General features: G+C 42.0%; 1 protein-coding gene across 7 annotated transcripts in view; it reads left to right on the forward strand.

Moving 5' to 3' along the window:
* The window catches only part of RAD51B (RAD51 paralog B), a 419,926-nt gene that overhangs the window by 238,633 nt on the left and 164,882 nt on the right, over positions 1 to 16,411 (forward strand). For all 7 annotated transcript variants that reach the window (XR_008466383.1, XR_008466384.1, XM_054201146.1 and 4 more), the window contains exon 9: positions 13,710 to 13,828. Coding sequence is in view for 5 of the 7 variants with exons in the window: in XM_054201146.1 (XP_054057121.1) it covers positions 13,710 to 13,828 (119 nt within the window). In the remaining 2 variants the exon portion in view is untranslated. The remainder of the gene's footprint in view (positions 1 to 13,709; positions 13,829 to 16,411) is intronic.

Below are 16,411 nucleotides of genomic sequence, written 5' to 3' on the forward strand. Positions count from 1 at the left end.
TATTACAGCTGTCATAAGTTAATTCTCAAGTTATCGTCTCTGTAAGAATTTTTAATAGCTGTATAGTATAATGAATGAAGGTTGAGCTCTTTTTTGAAATTTATCATCTCGTTGAAATGACAGAGAGCTTGCGTGGCATAAAAGGTCAGTTACTGAGTTATATATAACTTTTTGTTTTCATCTCCTACTGTTCTTGCAGGCAACTAAAAATGTTTTAGACAACAGATGTGGAACACTTAAAATATTTGGAATGTGTGGGAATATGCTGAGGGACCACCTGTTCTGCAACGCGAAAGACAGATTCAGTTTGTGAGCCCTGTTTGTTACCCTGGCAGTGACAGAGGACAGGAGACGGACACTAAAAGTAAAGCAGAATGAAAACTATGGGGTGACTGTGCCAGGTTGTCTTTACTCAAGGAAACATAGGGATGAAAGATGAATCAACAAGTTCAATGCTCATTAACACTTAGCCAATAATCCACATTTGAGATTCCTTAATAAGTATAGCCTGGAGCGGTTAGTCTCAGGAAGCTCACGGTTAAGAAGAAAAGAAGTGGATTTTATCTGATTTAGCCTAAATAAGGTATTTTATTTATTGTTTGACTATTTCTACTAGTCAGATCCTATCTCTTTAGTTACAAATTAACAATTACAGTTAGTAATGACTACATTTTCCATCCTTTGTGGAAAAAAAAAATCCCAAACCATTCACATATTGTAGAAAACCCGGGTTTTGATAATAATTTGTATTGCTTTAGAGCCTGAGGATTTCAAGGTGATTTGTTGCTGTTGTCTGTTCTTTCTACATATTTACTGTTTCTTGACCAAAGTTAACATATGCAGTTTCACAGATGAGGGAACAAAGGCGCAGATAGGATCAGTATGTAGCATTTGCATTTCTTCATTTGGAGTTCTGGCATGTAAACACCCACAATTCTTTATTATCTTTTTCCTTCAATGATTTTTTAAAAGGAGGATATTAAAATTGGGATGATAGCTACTTCCCCGCCTCGGGGAAGAATTGTGAAGATAGTTAATGTTTATACCAGTTGCCCCCTCTTTTCCTCCCTCCAACTGCTGTGTGAAAACTACCATTGATACCTGGTCCAGGTGACAGTGGAAAGGGAAGGTATTGCTCAGTGCTTCTGCCCGTGGGCAGGTGTAGGCTGGGGAACAGTACATCAGGCTCTGCCCTAAAAAACGAAAATGGTGCATAAATCAGAAAGAAATTCAGAAACTCAGATTCATCCCCCACTCAATGGACTTTGCAAACAGTGAAGTCTCGTTACGCTTAGTGGATCTGGTCTCTCTAAATTTTGGGTATGGATGTGAAGCTGCCCTTCAAAACCGAAGTCTCTGTCTGATAGTACGTGCCCAGAGTTGGTGAATGAAACAGCTGTTGCTGCACTCTCTTGATCAGGAATGATAGAAAAAGTCAGGATGCACATTAGCAGCGTTTCCCACAGCAAGTACAATTCTCCCTGCCCTCGGATACAATGGCTCACTGCTGTATACTATGCAAACAAATTACATGTACTGTGGGAGCCACAACTTCAAGTTTCTCAACCTTTTTGCATGCAAAAATCCAGCATTAATTATGCTTTTTTTATGTTTAGAGTTCCTCTTCGTTAGCTGGAGGGGGGATCTTTGTGATTAAAGGAAGCGGGTTTCATTGAGCCAGACGAGCTCTGCTCTGTCCTCTTTTTCACCTCCCCTCAGGGCAAAGACCAACAGCTTGAGGGTGACCCCTTCAAGAAGTTTCACTGAAAAGGAAGATGAGAAAGGCTGGACAAGCTCTTTCTAATGCTCTGCGCTGCAGCCAGGAAAAGGCAGCTGTTTCTAGCCTTTCTGTTTTTTTTTTTTTTATTATTTTATTTCCCGCCCCCCTTTCCTGGTGGCTGAGATCTGGGCTTGCTGCCATATCTGTTTGTCTGTCTGTCTCATGTTGTTTTTCTCAGAGAGCTTCAGAGGCCAGTTGCCCATAGTCAGTTGCTGGGAACAGAGGTTGTTCCTTGTATCGTCTTAACTCTCCATGCCAGAGTGTTCATGCTTGAATAGGAAACAGCAAGATCTGTCAAAATAGCCCTTTTCTTTAGGGCTTTGAGGCTGCATTCTCCACGGCCATCTGTTCCCTTTCACCCTTTTGGACAATGTTGCTATTTGAAACCAACCACTCTTTGCTCTCTCCCTTTCCCCTTGCCCTTCCCCCTACCCCCCCCCAAATCTGGGAAAAAGGGAAAAAAAGTTGTTTCTGGCCCTGACCAGCCTCTAGAGGATTCAACCATTTTGTAGTCCAAGGATTAAAAGTGATATTTTGCAATTTTTTCTTTTTCACTGACTTTAAAAATGTAATACATCTCAGGAGAGAATAGTCACTGCAGTCAAAAGATCATTTTGGATTTATGCATTACTGTCCACGGAGCACTCCAGTGTCCTGTCGCTGCCTGATGCAGACTATAGTGAAAACTTGGCACATCTTGGAATATTTTGCATTATAGCAGGAACGGAAGGAACCTCCTATAGTTAAGGCTGTATAACTGTTTCCCTTCTAACCCTCTGTCTTCACTCAGAAAAGCTTATCGGGCTGAAATTTTCCAGTCTTGGTTGTTGTCCAAAATTGAATTTATTTGCTCAGTTTGAGATAAAGTGAGTCATTCCTTTTTGAGAATGAGATGAAGAAAAAAGCATACACCTACTCTGCTCCGGGATGGGGGACTGCACTGTGAAGAGCGGGACTGACTTGCTGAGAACCTCCTGGAAAGTCAGTGTCAGTCAGGGAGTGAAGCCAGACCCCTGTAATCCTCAGTCATTTTAATATCCCCCATGTTATAGACTGCCTCTGTCTGTCTAAGTACATAAACACGTGCGTTCTGAACAGTGAACCACTGTGGTCTCTGCATGGACTAAAATGTTTTGTCATTCATCTTATAATGAGAGGGAAGACAATGTGGGTATATTGGCTGTGCAATAAAAAAAAACAAAAATGTGAAAGCGCCCAATTAACACGTGTCATGAAGGTACTCCAAACACTCAGATGCATCTGCTCGATGTATGTGCAGGGGTGGCCAGGCCAAAAGGCACTTCTTCAGGGAAGTGGATGGGCCACCGTCACAGCCTTCAGCTTGTGCCATGGCCCCTCTGCACTGAGAAATAGATGCAGCCAGTGAGACCCATATTGGCAAATGCAGACTTGTGGTTAAATACCAGTTAAGAAATGCCACAATCAACCCTGATGATATTCGTTGTGAGAAATAATTGAGTTTGCTAGGCAGAGTTAAAGTCTCACATAGCATTTTTTACATGTAGTGTTTCCTAACTTTTATGTTCCTAATCATACAACTAAAACATTCTTTCAGTTTAGTTTTTGTGATGGATAGTATTAAGAGGTTGGCCAAATCTGAACTCCAGATGTGAACAGCTGTAATTTGCAAACAGTCATCTCTAGCCCCCAAATGTTTGGCTGACCTCTGTTGCATGTTGCAGGCTAGAAGAGAATTGTTTCATTTATTTACACCTAGAGGGAATTGTTGTAACTGTTAACTATGGGACCAGCGTTAAGAACACCGAAGGCTAAATTTTCAAAGAAATGACGATGGTCATCCTGCCACATAAAGCACTTTGCTAAATTTGCATACAAAAAAAAATCTCAACTTGAAGTATAATTTAACATTGATTATTAAACATAGTCCTTGTGGTTAACAGCCCACCCTGGACTCTTAATTATTGCATGTTTCAACCCTCTGTATCAAGAAATTGTCACTCACTGAATTTGAAGATGACTGAGAAAGAGGGCCACTACTGAAATATTCCTGTGCTCAGGAGTGAAAAGGACACGTAACTTAATTCGCTAGTTCAGATCCATTGAACTAGGCTGTGACCAGAAATCGTTATTTGCCAAAGTTTTTTATGCTGGATATGTTGAGAAGGGTCCACTGTGGCGTAGGCTGAAAGTCAGTGCTAGTGTTAATTGAGCAAACTCAGGTGCTCGCAGTGATGTGGCTGTAGCAGCACAAAGCTCTCTGTGGCTTCTTAGCAGAATATATTTACCGAGGCAGACCTTCGTGCTCATTTAAAGCAAGCTTTGCACACACCTACTGTCCTTTTCTGTCTGCCGTGTAGGCACACCATCAGCCTGCTCCCCAGGAAATGGACAGCCGTGTCAGAAACACCCTCAGTATGCTAGCACTAATTGGTGCTTTTATTGGCCGCTTCGATGGAGAACTCAATGTGCGACAGAAACTCAACTCTCACCCTCCCACCCCCTTCACCCTTCCGCGCCCTGACTCTCAACTGTAATTTAAGGTTCATTTGCAGAGTGGCTCCTACCTTGCCTGGACTACTGCTGCTTTTGCCTGCACTGTGTCAGTTTTGCGGGTACGAGAGCGAAGCTGCCAGGACACTGTTTCTTTGCCGGAACATATTTTATGGAAAAAACTGTAGTCTATGAGAATACAGTCTGTGTCTTGGGCCACAGCATCCGAACGTGACCGTACTGCTGTGAGCTGCATTCTGAAACTCACTGCAGTTTCAGAGCTACATCTCCCTCTCCTCCCCCGAGATGTATTAGTTTTTGTTCTGCCTTTCTGGGATTTAGCCATTTAGGCTTCCAGACTTCAGATTGTTATGTTGGGATTGGGTTTTTTTGTCCCTGTCAGGGAGGAGTGTGACAGCTGGCTCATTTGGTTCTAGCCTGGAAAGTTCGGAAGTGGCAAATCCAGATGATGGGTAAACACTAGCAGAGACTGATGAAGTTCAGCAGCTGAGGTTAACCATCCTGGGAAAATCAGATACAATAATGCCATGGCTGTGTAGGTCAGAGGGCTGAGGCTTACGGCATGCAAGGCTTCAGTTGCTCTGACAGTGGGATTCTAAATCTCAGTTCTTTATTCAAGCCTTAAGGGACCTACACATGTGTAATTCTAGCATTCTGCCCCCTCCCTCCTACGTGCCTTCTGATTAATATCATGATCTGCTTAATTCCCTGAGGGAACTTAACCAAAAAAATACAGCAATAACTTCTAGCATGATTGGTGAGGTGATAATTAAAAGCATTTTCTGGTTCAGAGGGCCCTAGCATTGCCAGATGCCATGATTGGGCAAGCTTTGTTTTTCAACCTATGCATCCTTTATATGTGCAGACAGGCAAAATTCCAGATCTGGGTTGTTTGGTTGGGTTTTTTTTCCCCCCTTAGGTCAATGGTTTGAGATTTTATTTTCTTGTCTTGGGGAGACCAGAAGAAAGCAGAGGTTAGATGGAAGAAGCTGCATTAAGTTTTAGCGGTGAGCGATGTGGGAAAGAGCTCTGGATACTAAGAAAGTGGTGTAAATTAATACAACTCTAGTTTGTAGCAAAAGAGGGAATTTCTCAAAAAGCTTCCACAGAAAGGGAAGGAGGGTGCACTGAGAGGTAAAGAATTTATCCTTGATTACAGAAAGGAATTGACTTAACCACTGTCTTCCACTTGGTCTTCACCATCCCTCCCGCCAAAGCGCTACTCATTTGTTCATCGCAATAGCAATGCAGCAACGGAAGAGTGCTGGAAGCTCATCACTTTGTCGTATGTTGTCAGGCCACACAGGCAGAAGGTTTGCATCGGTAAAAAGAATCTGTTCTCAAGGATCTCCGCTCCACAATTCCCTGACTTGGGCCCTGTTTCAGGTGCTGTAAACCACCAGCTGCCTTCCCACCTCCACAGATCTCCTGAGACCTGACCATTTTGGTCATGGCTGGTAGATTGTCTGGCAAGAAATCAGACCAGCTGGATTTTCTTGTTTCTTAATGTCAGTTCCTTTTTTAGGTCAGCAGACAGGAGTCTCAGTTCTAGCATGTGTGTGCTTCTCTCTCTGTATGTCTCTCTCTTTCTTAACTCAAAACAGAATCAACATGAACTCACCGATGTCAGAGAATGAGATCCTCTGGTGCAAAACACACCGGTAACAGTGGGCACGCTGGTGTGAGATTAAAAACAAACCAGCATCTGTCCAGTTCTCTGGAGGACCCTTCCTATGTCTTGACCTGGATAGAGGTCCCAGCTGACTTTTTGGGGGTAGAATAATGGTTAATTTTACTTACTTGAAAAAGCTTCTAATGTTTCATGGAGAATACTGAAAGTTCTTATTTATATAAAGTTTTGCTGGCCTATCACATATTTTGGTTTATATTCCCTCATCCCTTAGGGAAGATTCCTTGTAAGTGGGGAATAATCATCAGCAGCTAAGAGACTCTTAAACTGCACTTCTTATGAAAAGAAGGTCTTTAGGTCAGGAACTATCTTTTTGTTCTCTGTTTGTATAGTGGTTTGCATATTGCAGATGAGAGCTCTAGGAGTTGTCGCAACAGAAATAAGTGAATGGCTGGGAAAAAGACAGCAGAAAGGACCTTATTCTTGATCTAATATCAGATTAATGCTGTAAAAGCCACCCAGAATGAGTACACTGATACACATAAATATAACGATTTTTTTAAAAAGTTTGAAAACTCACCTGTTTGGGGCGTATGAGATAAATAGACCGTGTTGTCCAAAATGAGAAGTGAGCTCTTTCCCTTTCTGTCACATTCATTGCTGTCTCCATCAGAACTTTGCCGCTGGAGTCTGTTCAGTGTAATCTCTAGTAGGCACTTCAGTGCCGCAGCAGTAGCATAGCTATGAACTAGGGGTGATCAAAAAAATTTACATTGAAACTGTTTTTTTTTTAAACTGGGGATTGGTAGGGGTTTGTACTTAATTGCGCCGTTTGCTAAGTATATTTTGATGATTATACTATTAAAAAAAAAAAAGATAACTAAATTACCCATCATTGATTACTAAACAATTCCCAAAAATATTTTTACTTATTTTTAATTAAAATTTGAAGTAAGCTGGAATAATCCAGGGTGGGGGTGTGTGTGGGGGGGAGGTGTTGCGCAGATTTAGAACTAGGTGTTTTTTGGGAGTAAAATTGCCGGATTCCCTCTCTTAATAGAAGGAGGAGAATAAGCATTTTAAAAGTTAGAATTTTTACATGGATAGTCTTGCGGCCAAGCTTGATTTCTTACAGCAGCAACTGGTTTTCCCACCATATGTCCTAAATAATAAAAGACTGTGTGAAAGCAGTACTGTGCTCTAGGAAGTAAGTTCTGATGATCCCAAGATGAACGAGACTCTGCTGTTGATATGCCTGCATAACGCATTAACTGAAACAGATCTGTACCATTGGAACAGGGAGCAACATTTGCTTTAGTGTCTGTTTGTACAAATCAGTAATTTGTGTTTGGTAGTTACCTAGGTATATGTATATATGCATTTTGGTCTGTGCTTTGTCTCAAGTAGGTGATATCAAATGGTGGTCTAAGTATCCATCTGCTGTTAGGGCCATGGCTTTAATGTAAAGGACCAGGTTTTTTTCATCCTCACTCGTTTTCTGTTAGTTTTGTGGAGGTAGAGTATATGACAGGAAGAGTTTGGGATGTACCTTGGCTGACCTGTGCAGACAGTGAGATGGTCACTGCTGTAGGGTAAGAGAATCAGAGTCACCTTTTGGCTAAAGACAATGCTGTGGAGAAGGGCTGAAAATGGCAGAAGTCAGCACGTGGGAGTTTAAGGATGCTGTGGTTAGTTACTTCACAGATGAGTTTGTCCTGTGGGTTGTTTTTTGCTGTGTGATGGGTTTTTCCACCATTGGATATTTTTATACTTGTACTTTCTGAGTAGGTGAAGATGGAAAAATAGATTAGGGGTTGAGGGTTTTTTCTTCCCCCCGCCCCGCTTCTGGTGTCATTGTTAGAGATCTGCACCAAAAATACAGACTAAATGCAATGCAGGTGAAAAGCAGTGATCTTTATGAGCTCTGCCAGTGAACCGTAAAGCTGCACAGCCTAAGCAAGAGGGAGAGTACTTTCATTCTTATTGCATGGCATGCCATTTTTGTTGAGCTCAGTAGTTTAATTTTTATAAATATTTACTCTGTACTTTTGGAGAGTTTTTTCCTCCTATTTGATAAATCAGGCTTCTATCAAGATGATTTGATGTTAAGATTTGAAAAATTTGGGTACTGGTTGCTTCTCTGTTTTGTTATTTCACTGTAATATTGTACATCGATCCCTTTTTTGCCTTTGATGAGAAAAGATTTTTGAATTACCAAATTGATAGAGATTGCAAAGGGGCCTAGTGGTGGGGACGAACCTGCCAGCCCGTGAGTCTTTCATCTGGAACGACAAAAATCCATATGAGAATGTGCAGTTATGCCAACAAGGAACAGATTATTTTTTTTAATCAAGAGTATAATCACATTCTGCCTGCAAGGACTCCTTGCATTTAAAAATGTTGTTTTAAGAAGTCTGGTTTATTTGATTCAAGACACTGGTCTAGTTATCCTAATTTTCATAGGATGAGACACTAATGAAACTGAAATTCCTGTATGCTAAATTTGCTTCGACCATATTTGCAACAATAGGGACTTGATTACATGAGGATTTAGTCTTTAAAATGGTACCTCCTTATACGTAGAGGATGAGAAGGTCTTGGAGACCATGTATGTACTTGTAATTCTCTGGTTGGGCATAAGAGAATAATCCCAGAATCCGTATTGAGCTGAATAGCTTTAATCCTACTGCTTCTTCCAGTGAAAAATGGAAGGTGGAATAAAACCACTTTCCCCATCCTGCCTACATGTGGCATTCATCTCAGTGGTAAGGAAGGTACTTATGGGAGGTTTATTTCAATTGTGTTGATAGGGGGAAACAAATGAAATTAATATAGCCCTTTCGTATAAGTGAGGTGAAGTGTTGTTGCCCATTTCCACCACCAACTCCTTCCAGAGCAGTGGAGCCCAGTGTGAGCCTCCTCTTCTGCTTGGAAGCAGCACTGTGGGCCTCAGTTGGAGAATCACCCTTTCTTCTTTGGTTTGTTTTTCCCCTGGTTGTGGAGAGGCATTTACTTTGCATTTGTCTCAGACCACAAGAAGCTTTATTTTCACTTGTGACAGCTGTTCAGCGAGAGTGAGGCAGCCAGTTCCTCCTTTATGCTTGCGATCCAGAACAGACACGGTCTCTGCCGGTGTCTCTGCCGGTGCCCCGAAGAGCTCAGTTTCACAGGAGACGGTGGAACAGGTACCCCTGCAGTCCTTGGCCTGTCTGCTGATGTGCCCTTTGAAGATGGGTTTAATGCTAGTTCTTTTTGTGTGAGGAAGGAAGGAGCGTTTACAGGAATTGAAATCACCACTTCGTTTTACTTGAGCTGGATCTGAATATATAAAGCAGGGGGCTGTTTAGAGGTCTTTTCTCACCCTTCTAGCATTTTCCCACCTTCACCTTCCCATGCTAGGATCCCATTTCTGTGCTTCTGGACACCCACTCTCTTTTCCCATATACTACATCCATAAACTGAGATCTGCCACCTTTCTCTCATCTGTCTGTCAGCCCTGTTTTCTTCCTCTTCCTAGTCTCAATGCTCCCTGTATCGCCCGTGTCCCGAGCAGAAACCCTCACGCTCTGTGGAGTGCGAGTTGTGCTCTGAGCAGGCCGGAGGGATGGGAACTGCTGCCTGTCAGATGATTGCACATCGCTGGCTCTGTGGAAGCATCCACCCAACAGCATGGATAAGCACCTTCATGTCACAGCTGGGAGCTGTTGCTCCATACTGCTCTGTAGTGGTTCAGGTTGGACAGTTTAGGAACCTCTGAACAGAGACCAAAGTCCCTTTTGAGCCTGTTTTCTTCTTGGGCCAAGGTTGGTCTGATACTCCCATCTCTAAGTACAAAGATATCAGGGTTTGGAAGAACAAGGCAATGCATGCTGAAAAATATCACTCTCTCTTTGAACAGTATTATTTATCCACTTCCTTTGTCCAGTTCATTAATGACTAAGTGGTAGTTAAAATAATAGAAAAGATAAGTCCAGGGTTTTTTTAAGGCCATATTTGAGTATAAATCTGTTTTCTTAACATATCCTCTTTCCTTCCTCTGAGACGTTTACTATCTTTTTGTGTTTAGAGTGAGGAGAAGGAATGAAGCGTGTGCTGTCACTGCCCTTGAACTTCTTTGCAAAGCTGGCGCTGCTTCCCCCTCAGTTTACTTCTCTTCTTGTTGGTTTGCCTCTCTGTCTGCCTAATGCATCAGCTTGCAGGAGGATCCCTTATAAAATGGAAACCTTTCCTGTAAGGCATTCCTTTCCACCCTGTAAAAAGTCTTCACTGTAAATTTGCTCCAGGCTTACTAACCGCTTTGCACCAGAGTCATAAATTTGAATAACTTCACAGAAGAGGATTTGCCTGAAAGTGGGTCACACAAACAGCCCTCTTCAGACAGGGGCTGACACGGTATGGTACAGCAGGCTTTCTCCATTATAATAAAATAAAATAAATGACAGCAATTAGCTTGCTTGTTCTGCCACAAGCCTTACACCTCTAGCACTTCTGTTTGCTTTGGGACAGGTTTTAGGCCTGGAAGGAATGCAGAATTAGGAATTGCTATGGAGTGATATCTCCGTAATATCAGCAGGCTCCAGACATTAAACCACATAAATGCCCAGCTGAGGATTGCAACAGCAAGATGTTACTCCTTCTGTTAGCTAATAGCAGAGACATATAATTGGAGGAAGTTTGGATGTGAATTTTGAGGCTGTTTTATGCCGACAGTAGCTACTTCTGTAATGTCTGGGCTTTTTGTCTGTAGACAGAGGTCCCCAAGCAGCCATTGGGTGAATTGCTTCTCGGTGGTGTGGAGTGGTGGCTGCCAGCTGCATACAGGGATGCAGTTACACCAGCTGTGAGGGGAACACCTCCACGCCCACCAGAACCCACACTTAGCTGCCTCGCTTGAATTTTGTGATTCCTGTTGACTACAGGAGTAACCTGCAGCTTATTCCACATGACAAAAAGAGGACTGCAACACTTTAAAGCTGCTTCACTGTATTTTATTCTCCCTTAGCCTGTTTGTACAGTAATGGCATTTTATTTTTGTGATGTTAGCACAAGCACAAAACCAAAAGTGTGTAGAACTTAATGAACTTAATTAAGGAACTTGGTTTTAAGTAATTTTAAGGGAATGGAATGCAGACCCAGCACCCTGCTTTAACACTTGAATCTGTTCTCACCTCCAGCTGGCAACTTAAATCCAAAACGTAGATGAAGAGAAATTATTATTGTCAGCACATCCACCTTCCCAATAGAGGTGGGTTAGACTAATTAACAGAATAGCATTCCTAATACTGAAACTTCCAGTTAGGTGCTCCTGCTGTGAGTTATTCAGGTGGAAGTTTAATGCTTATGAAGATATTAATACCTTTGTTTTGAGGAAAGAAAAGCAGCTATCCTTGCTGCATAGCACAACTGTAGCCTGTTTTCAGACTAGAACAGATGTTGTTCTGGAGAAGCGAGTAGTGCATGTCGCAATGAGTTCCTGTGGAGTGGGAAGTAATTCAGACAAGTACAGAGTCCAGACTCTTGTCAAACTATTGGCTTGAATTGAGGTGCTTCACTCACTTCTTTTGTAGACCCTGAACATTTAAAAGACCTAATCCAAACCCAATTGGTGTTAATTGAACCTTGTATTATCTTTGGCAGGGGGAGGTTTGAGGTCTTCAGCTGAGTCCTGTAGCGCACTGCAGTCATTCCAGGCCCTTCTCTCCAGCCTGCTGCCCTCCTCTGCCTCATGCAGTCTAACACAGTGTCCTTCTCATTGCAATGATACAAATAATATTACTACTGCATGACAACACTTTTGGTCTTACCCTTTGATGGATATTCTTCCTAAATAAAAGCTTTAGTGAATGAATAAATTATGTTTCTGGTATGAATAGTTGGGGGGAAAATGCAACAAAATCCACAACCTTGCAAATGTAAAAGCAATGAAGGGTTTTAAACCTGAATCTTCCAGAAGCTCCGCTGGGCCATGAGATGACTTTGTCATCTCACTACAGTGTTGTGTCCAAAACTTAGTACTTATAATTTAATTTTCAATATTAACTGTTGCATTACTGATAGTTTTGACAGAAACGTAAGGCTGCTCTCAAGTTCGTATTCCAAAGTGTCTGGTCTAACTTTAATTGACTTCGTTGACAAGGATTTCATGACTGTCCTTGGGATGCAATTTTGTTTGTTGCCTGATAGACGACAGGAAGTTCCCCGACTTTAAATCTAACTTTCTCTCATTCAACTTCAGGCCAACACTCACAGCTTTTTAACAATATGGACTGTCTGTCTCAAACAGTTCAATTTTCAACTTGCACATGATAATTTATTTTTGTTAGATTTTTTTACTATACCCAGATTTTGTTTCTGAATTTCTTTGGTTTGTCTGGCTTGCTCTGTTCTTGAAGTGTCATTTAAAGTAAAAACAAGGCACCCATCTGGAGTTAGGTCAACCCCTAACCGGTACTGGTGCATGGGGTTATTCCTCCCTAGGTGCGGGACCCTACACTTGCCCTTGTTGAACTTCCTTAGGTTCCTCTCCACCCAACACTCTAGCCTGTCCAGGTCTCGCTGGATGGCAGCACAGCCTTCTGGTGTGTCAGCCACTCCTCCCAGTTTTGTGTCATCAGCAAATTTGCTGAGGGTACACTCTGTCCCCTCATCCAGGTCATTGATGACCATATTGAACAAGACTGGACTCAGTACTGACCCCTGGGGAACACTGCTAGCTACAGGCCTCCAACTGGACTCTGTGACACTGATCACAACCCTCTGGACTCTGGCATTCAACCAGTTCTCAATCCAGCTCACTGTCCACTCATCTAACCCACACTTCTTAAGCTTACCCATGAGGATGTTATGGGAGACCCTGTCAAAAGCCTTGCTGAAGTTGAGGTAGACAACATCCACTGCTCTCGCCTCATCCACCCAGCCAGTCATGCTATGATAGAAGGCTATCAGATTGATCAGACATGATTTCCCCTTGGTGAATCCATGTTGACCCCTCCTGATAACCTTCTTTTCCTCTACGTGCTTAGAGATGACATCCAGGATGAGCTGTTCCATCACCTTTCCAGGGATGGAGGTGAGGCTGACTGGCCCATAGTTTCCTGGGTCCTCCTTCTTGCCCTTTTTGAAGATTGGAGTGACCTTGGCTTTCCTCCAGTCCTCAGGCACCTTTCCTGTTTTCCAGGACCTTTCAAAGATGTTGTCATTGCTGATTGCAGTGAAGTGCTTCTTCCTTCAGGATTATATAAAGTTCATATGATTTCAGGTATTTACAGCTAAGGGGCTCCCTTCTTTGCAAATCTTAGAAAATGTCTGGGATACCTGACGGCATGAAGCAGCATTCTGATTTTTAGATTGGGGTATTTGTGGCACCACATTCTGCCCTTTAGCTTCCATTTTTGTTATGTCTTTATATGGTGTCTCTGCTGGCCTGCTTCCCTCTCCTCTGTGCCCATACAAAGCTGGTTTACTTGGAGATAGTATATCAAAAGAGGAAAAGTGTACCCCATGCACCGTGCACCTCCAGATATTTAGAAAATGTCATGGTCTCTCAAAGAAGGTATGTATTACTTTGTAACGTATCCTTAAGTCTTGGCACTTTGTCTAGGTATCAGAGGGTAAGACAGAGAACTCACATTGCAGTTGTATAAATAAATCAAAAAGGTAGGAAATTAATGTGATAGTGCCATCTATTAAGTACCAGTTGTGATTACCTAGCTTAGGGAATGATCTGAGATGACTGATTAGAGTTTCCATGCTGAACCCTTCTCTGTGGTGCAGGCCTGATGCAATTTCTTTCATGTTTATCTTCAGGAGCTTCTAGAAGTGGGAAGAGGGAACCTGGTTGTGTGACAGCAGCCCTTGGCAACACATGGAGTCACAGCGTCAACACCAGACTCATACTACAATATCACGACATGCCGACAAGACAGGTGAGAACTTAACAACAACAAAGAAAATTTAAATAAAGCTAGACCAGCAGTGCTTGGTTAGATGTGCTAACCGTATCCTTCAGCCCCTGTGATTATTCCAGTGATGTTGAGAACCTGGCATTCTACAGCCAATTGCTTATTTGGGGTGCGGGGCAGTGAGTGTCCTTTGCTTTTCAGGGATGGCCAGTCCTCCGATGCCTCCCTGTGTTAGAATGGGCTTATCTGTGTCACAGAACCTAGTGCTGGCCTCTTGGCACAGGCATACAAGTTCCTTGAGCTTTTAGTGCATTTCATGTATGGAGATGAAGGGTAATCCTTAAAGTGCTTTCCTGCACCAGGATTTTGGGGCAGGAGTAAGAGCTAGTCCTTTCACTGCCATGATTGTTTTCCTGTCGTCCTTTCCAGTCTTTGTGCCAAATTTTATCTGTGACTGTCAGGACAGGGAGCACTCTGTCTTCTGCAGCTACTGTTTGCAAATGGAAGCTTGCTGCCTGCACCAGCAAGCTTAACTTTGAGCAGTAAGTATGGTACCAATTTTCCAGAAGTATGTCTGCAAAAAGGAGAATTCTTACCCTTTTCACTAAGAGACTTCATGCTTTTGAGTGAAATATAGTAGCATTTTAGACGGCAATCTTCACCTCTTAATTTAAAAAAAAACTGTGAAAAACTAGGAGGCAAGACATTTGGGGTTTGATCAAGGGAATAACTTTTTTTTTGTTTTTAAAAACATTGTAACCCATGATTTCATCTATCCCTTGGGATATCTGTGGTTATAATCTCTTTTGGCTTTGTCTGTTCTGTTTTTGCATTGATGTAACTCTTTCCAAAGGCTGTGACCCTCAGCCTTAATGTTATTGATTTTCTGCCCGTTAAAGTGGAGAGCTGTCAGAAAAATTGCTATGTGAAATTTGTACCATCTTACTCCTATAGAATTACTACTCATATGCATTTAAATTGGTGCTTCTGGTTTTACTGCCATGACACAAGGTTTCTCGCTTTAGAGCGAGAGGAGAGGAAGTCATCCTGCTTTATTCTGCTCATTAGAAGTAAAATTATGTTGGTGGCACTTCTGTTCCTGTGAGTGGTGGGCACTGCGAAACAGTGGTAGTCCTCTGGACTCTCGGGTAGCAGGTCAAGTGTGTCAAATGCAGTCAGAAAAAACATCTTCTGGACTCGCTTCTGAAGACCGTGCACAGTTATATAGAAACATGCTCTTCCTGCTGCTGCTCTTACAAGTTCTCTATGTTCTGCTTCTTATTCTGGTCTGTAATGAGTTCTCCTTTTCTACGTGTGTGTGCAGAATACAAAGCTGTTCACAAATTTCCTGGATTGCTTTGGAGGTACATGAGAGGTGGAGTTGGCAAAGGGAAAAGGGCAGAAACCGGGCTCTGTGCTACTTCATGATGCACAAAGTCAGCTACAAACGATTAAGAACATTCCTCTGGTGGTGGAAAGAGGGAGCAGTTTTCCTAAAGAACATTCAGATATTAAACGTAGTTTTTCCTGATTTTGTTTGAGGAGTAGATCGCAAGTGTATGAAATGTTTTCAAGCCTTTTAAATCCCATTATAAAATATATTATGATCCACTTAAAACAAAGCAGTTTTACTGTGTTCCTAGCTGGGTTTATCAGGTGCACCACCTTGCTTGCATGTGAAGCCATGGGCTCGTTCTGTTTTAGTTAAGCAGAAGAACTAAATCTACAGTGACGAAAACCAACCTTAAAGCAAACATTAGTGTATGTTATTAAAAGCAAAGTAATTTAAACCAGAAGTGTGATATAAAGAAGGCTATGTCTGTGAAGTCCATGAATGAAATGGGATGTGTCCACGATGTCCCGTTTTTCTGTTGATGATATCTGTGTCCTTTTTTTAGGTAAATTCTCTTTTCTTAAAGTCATAGAAATCTTTCAGCTAGATACGCAGTTTCCAGTTAAAGGAAGGCATCTAGAATTACCCTACCTGTACCAGCACTGCATTGATTAAATTTCTATAGTTTTAGACACGTATGTTCTTGTATAATTGCTGTATACCCGCTTTCAGAAGTGAATTGTGAACAAAGGTGCCTCAGTTCTTGAGATACCATTTCAGTCATCATAAAGTGGTTCTGCCAGGAGGTATTGGGTATCAGTGCTTTGAAAATCAGCACTTTTTAAGGAAGTTTAACTTGAGGTCCAAAAATTCCTGAGTCAGTAATCACTTTTACAAATTCTCATATTACTGTATTTAAAAAAACAAAAACAAAAACAAAAAAAAAGCAGCTTGTGATTATCTGTGTAGTCTTGGTTTTAAAGTGAAATTTTGTCCCAGGTAATTACTGAAAGCACACAGTTGTTCCATAGATTTAGGTGATAAGTAGTGCAAAACCAAGTTTTCCTTGGTTTTCATAATTTGTAACCCTATAGAATCAATGCTGTTCAAGGAAAAACCTGTATTTTGTTCTGACTTGCACAGCAGACACAATTTTTTCTTTCAAAAACTAGAATTCGTTGTTTCTCAAGTCACTTGACCTCCTGAAGATGCTCTTTCTGCCTCTGCTTTCTCTCCTTCTTTCCCTGGGGGAGCTGGGGCAGTGAAGACAGCCT

This window comes from Rissa tridactyla, chromosome 4 (genome assembly GCF_028500815.1).
Source record: "Rissa tridactyla isolate bRisTri1 chromosome 4, bRisTri1.patW.cur.20221130, whole genome shotgun sequence".
In the NCBI taxonomy this organism is placed as follows: Eukaryota; Metazoa; Chordata; class Aves; order Charadriiformes; family Laridae; genus Rissa; species Rissa tridactyla.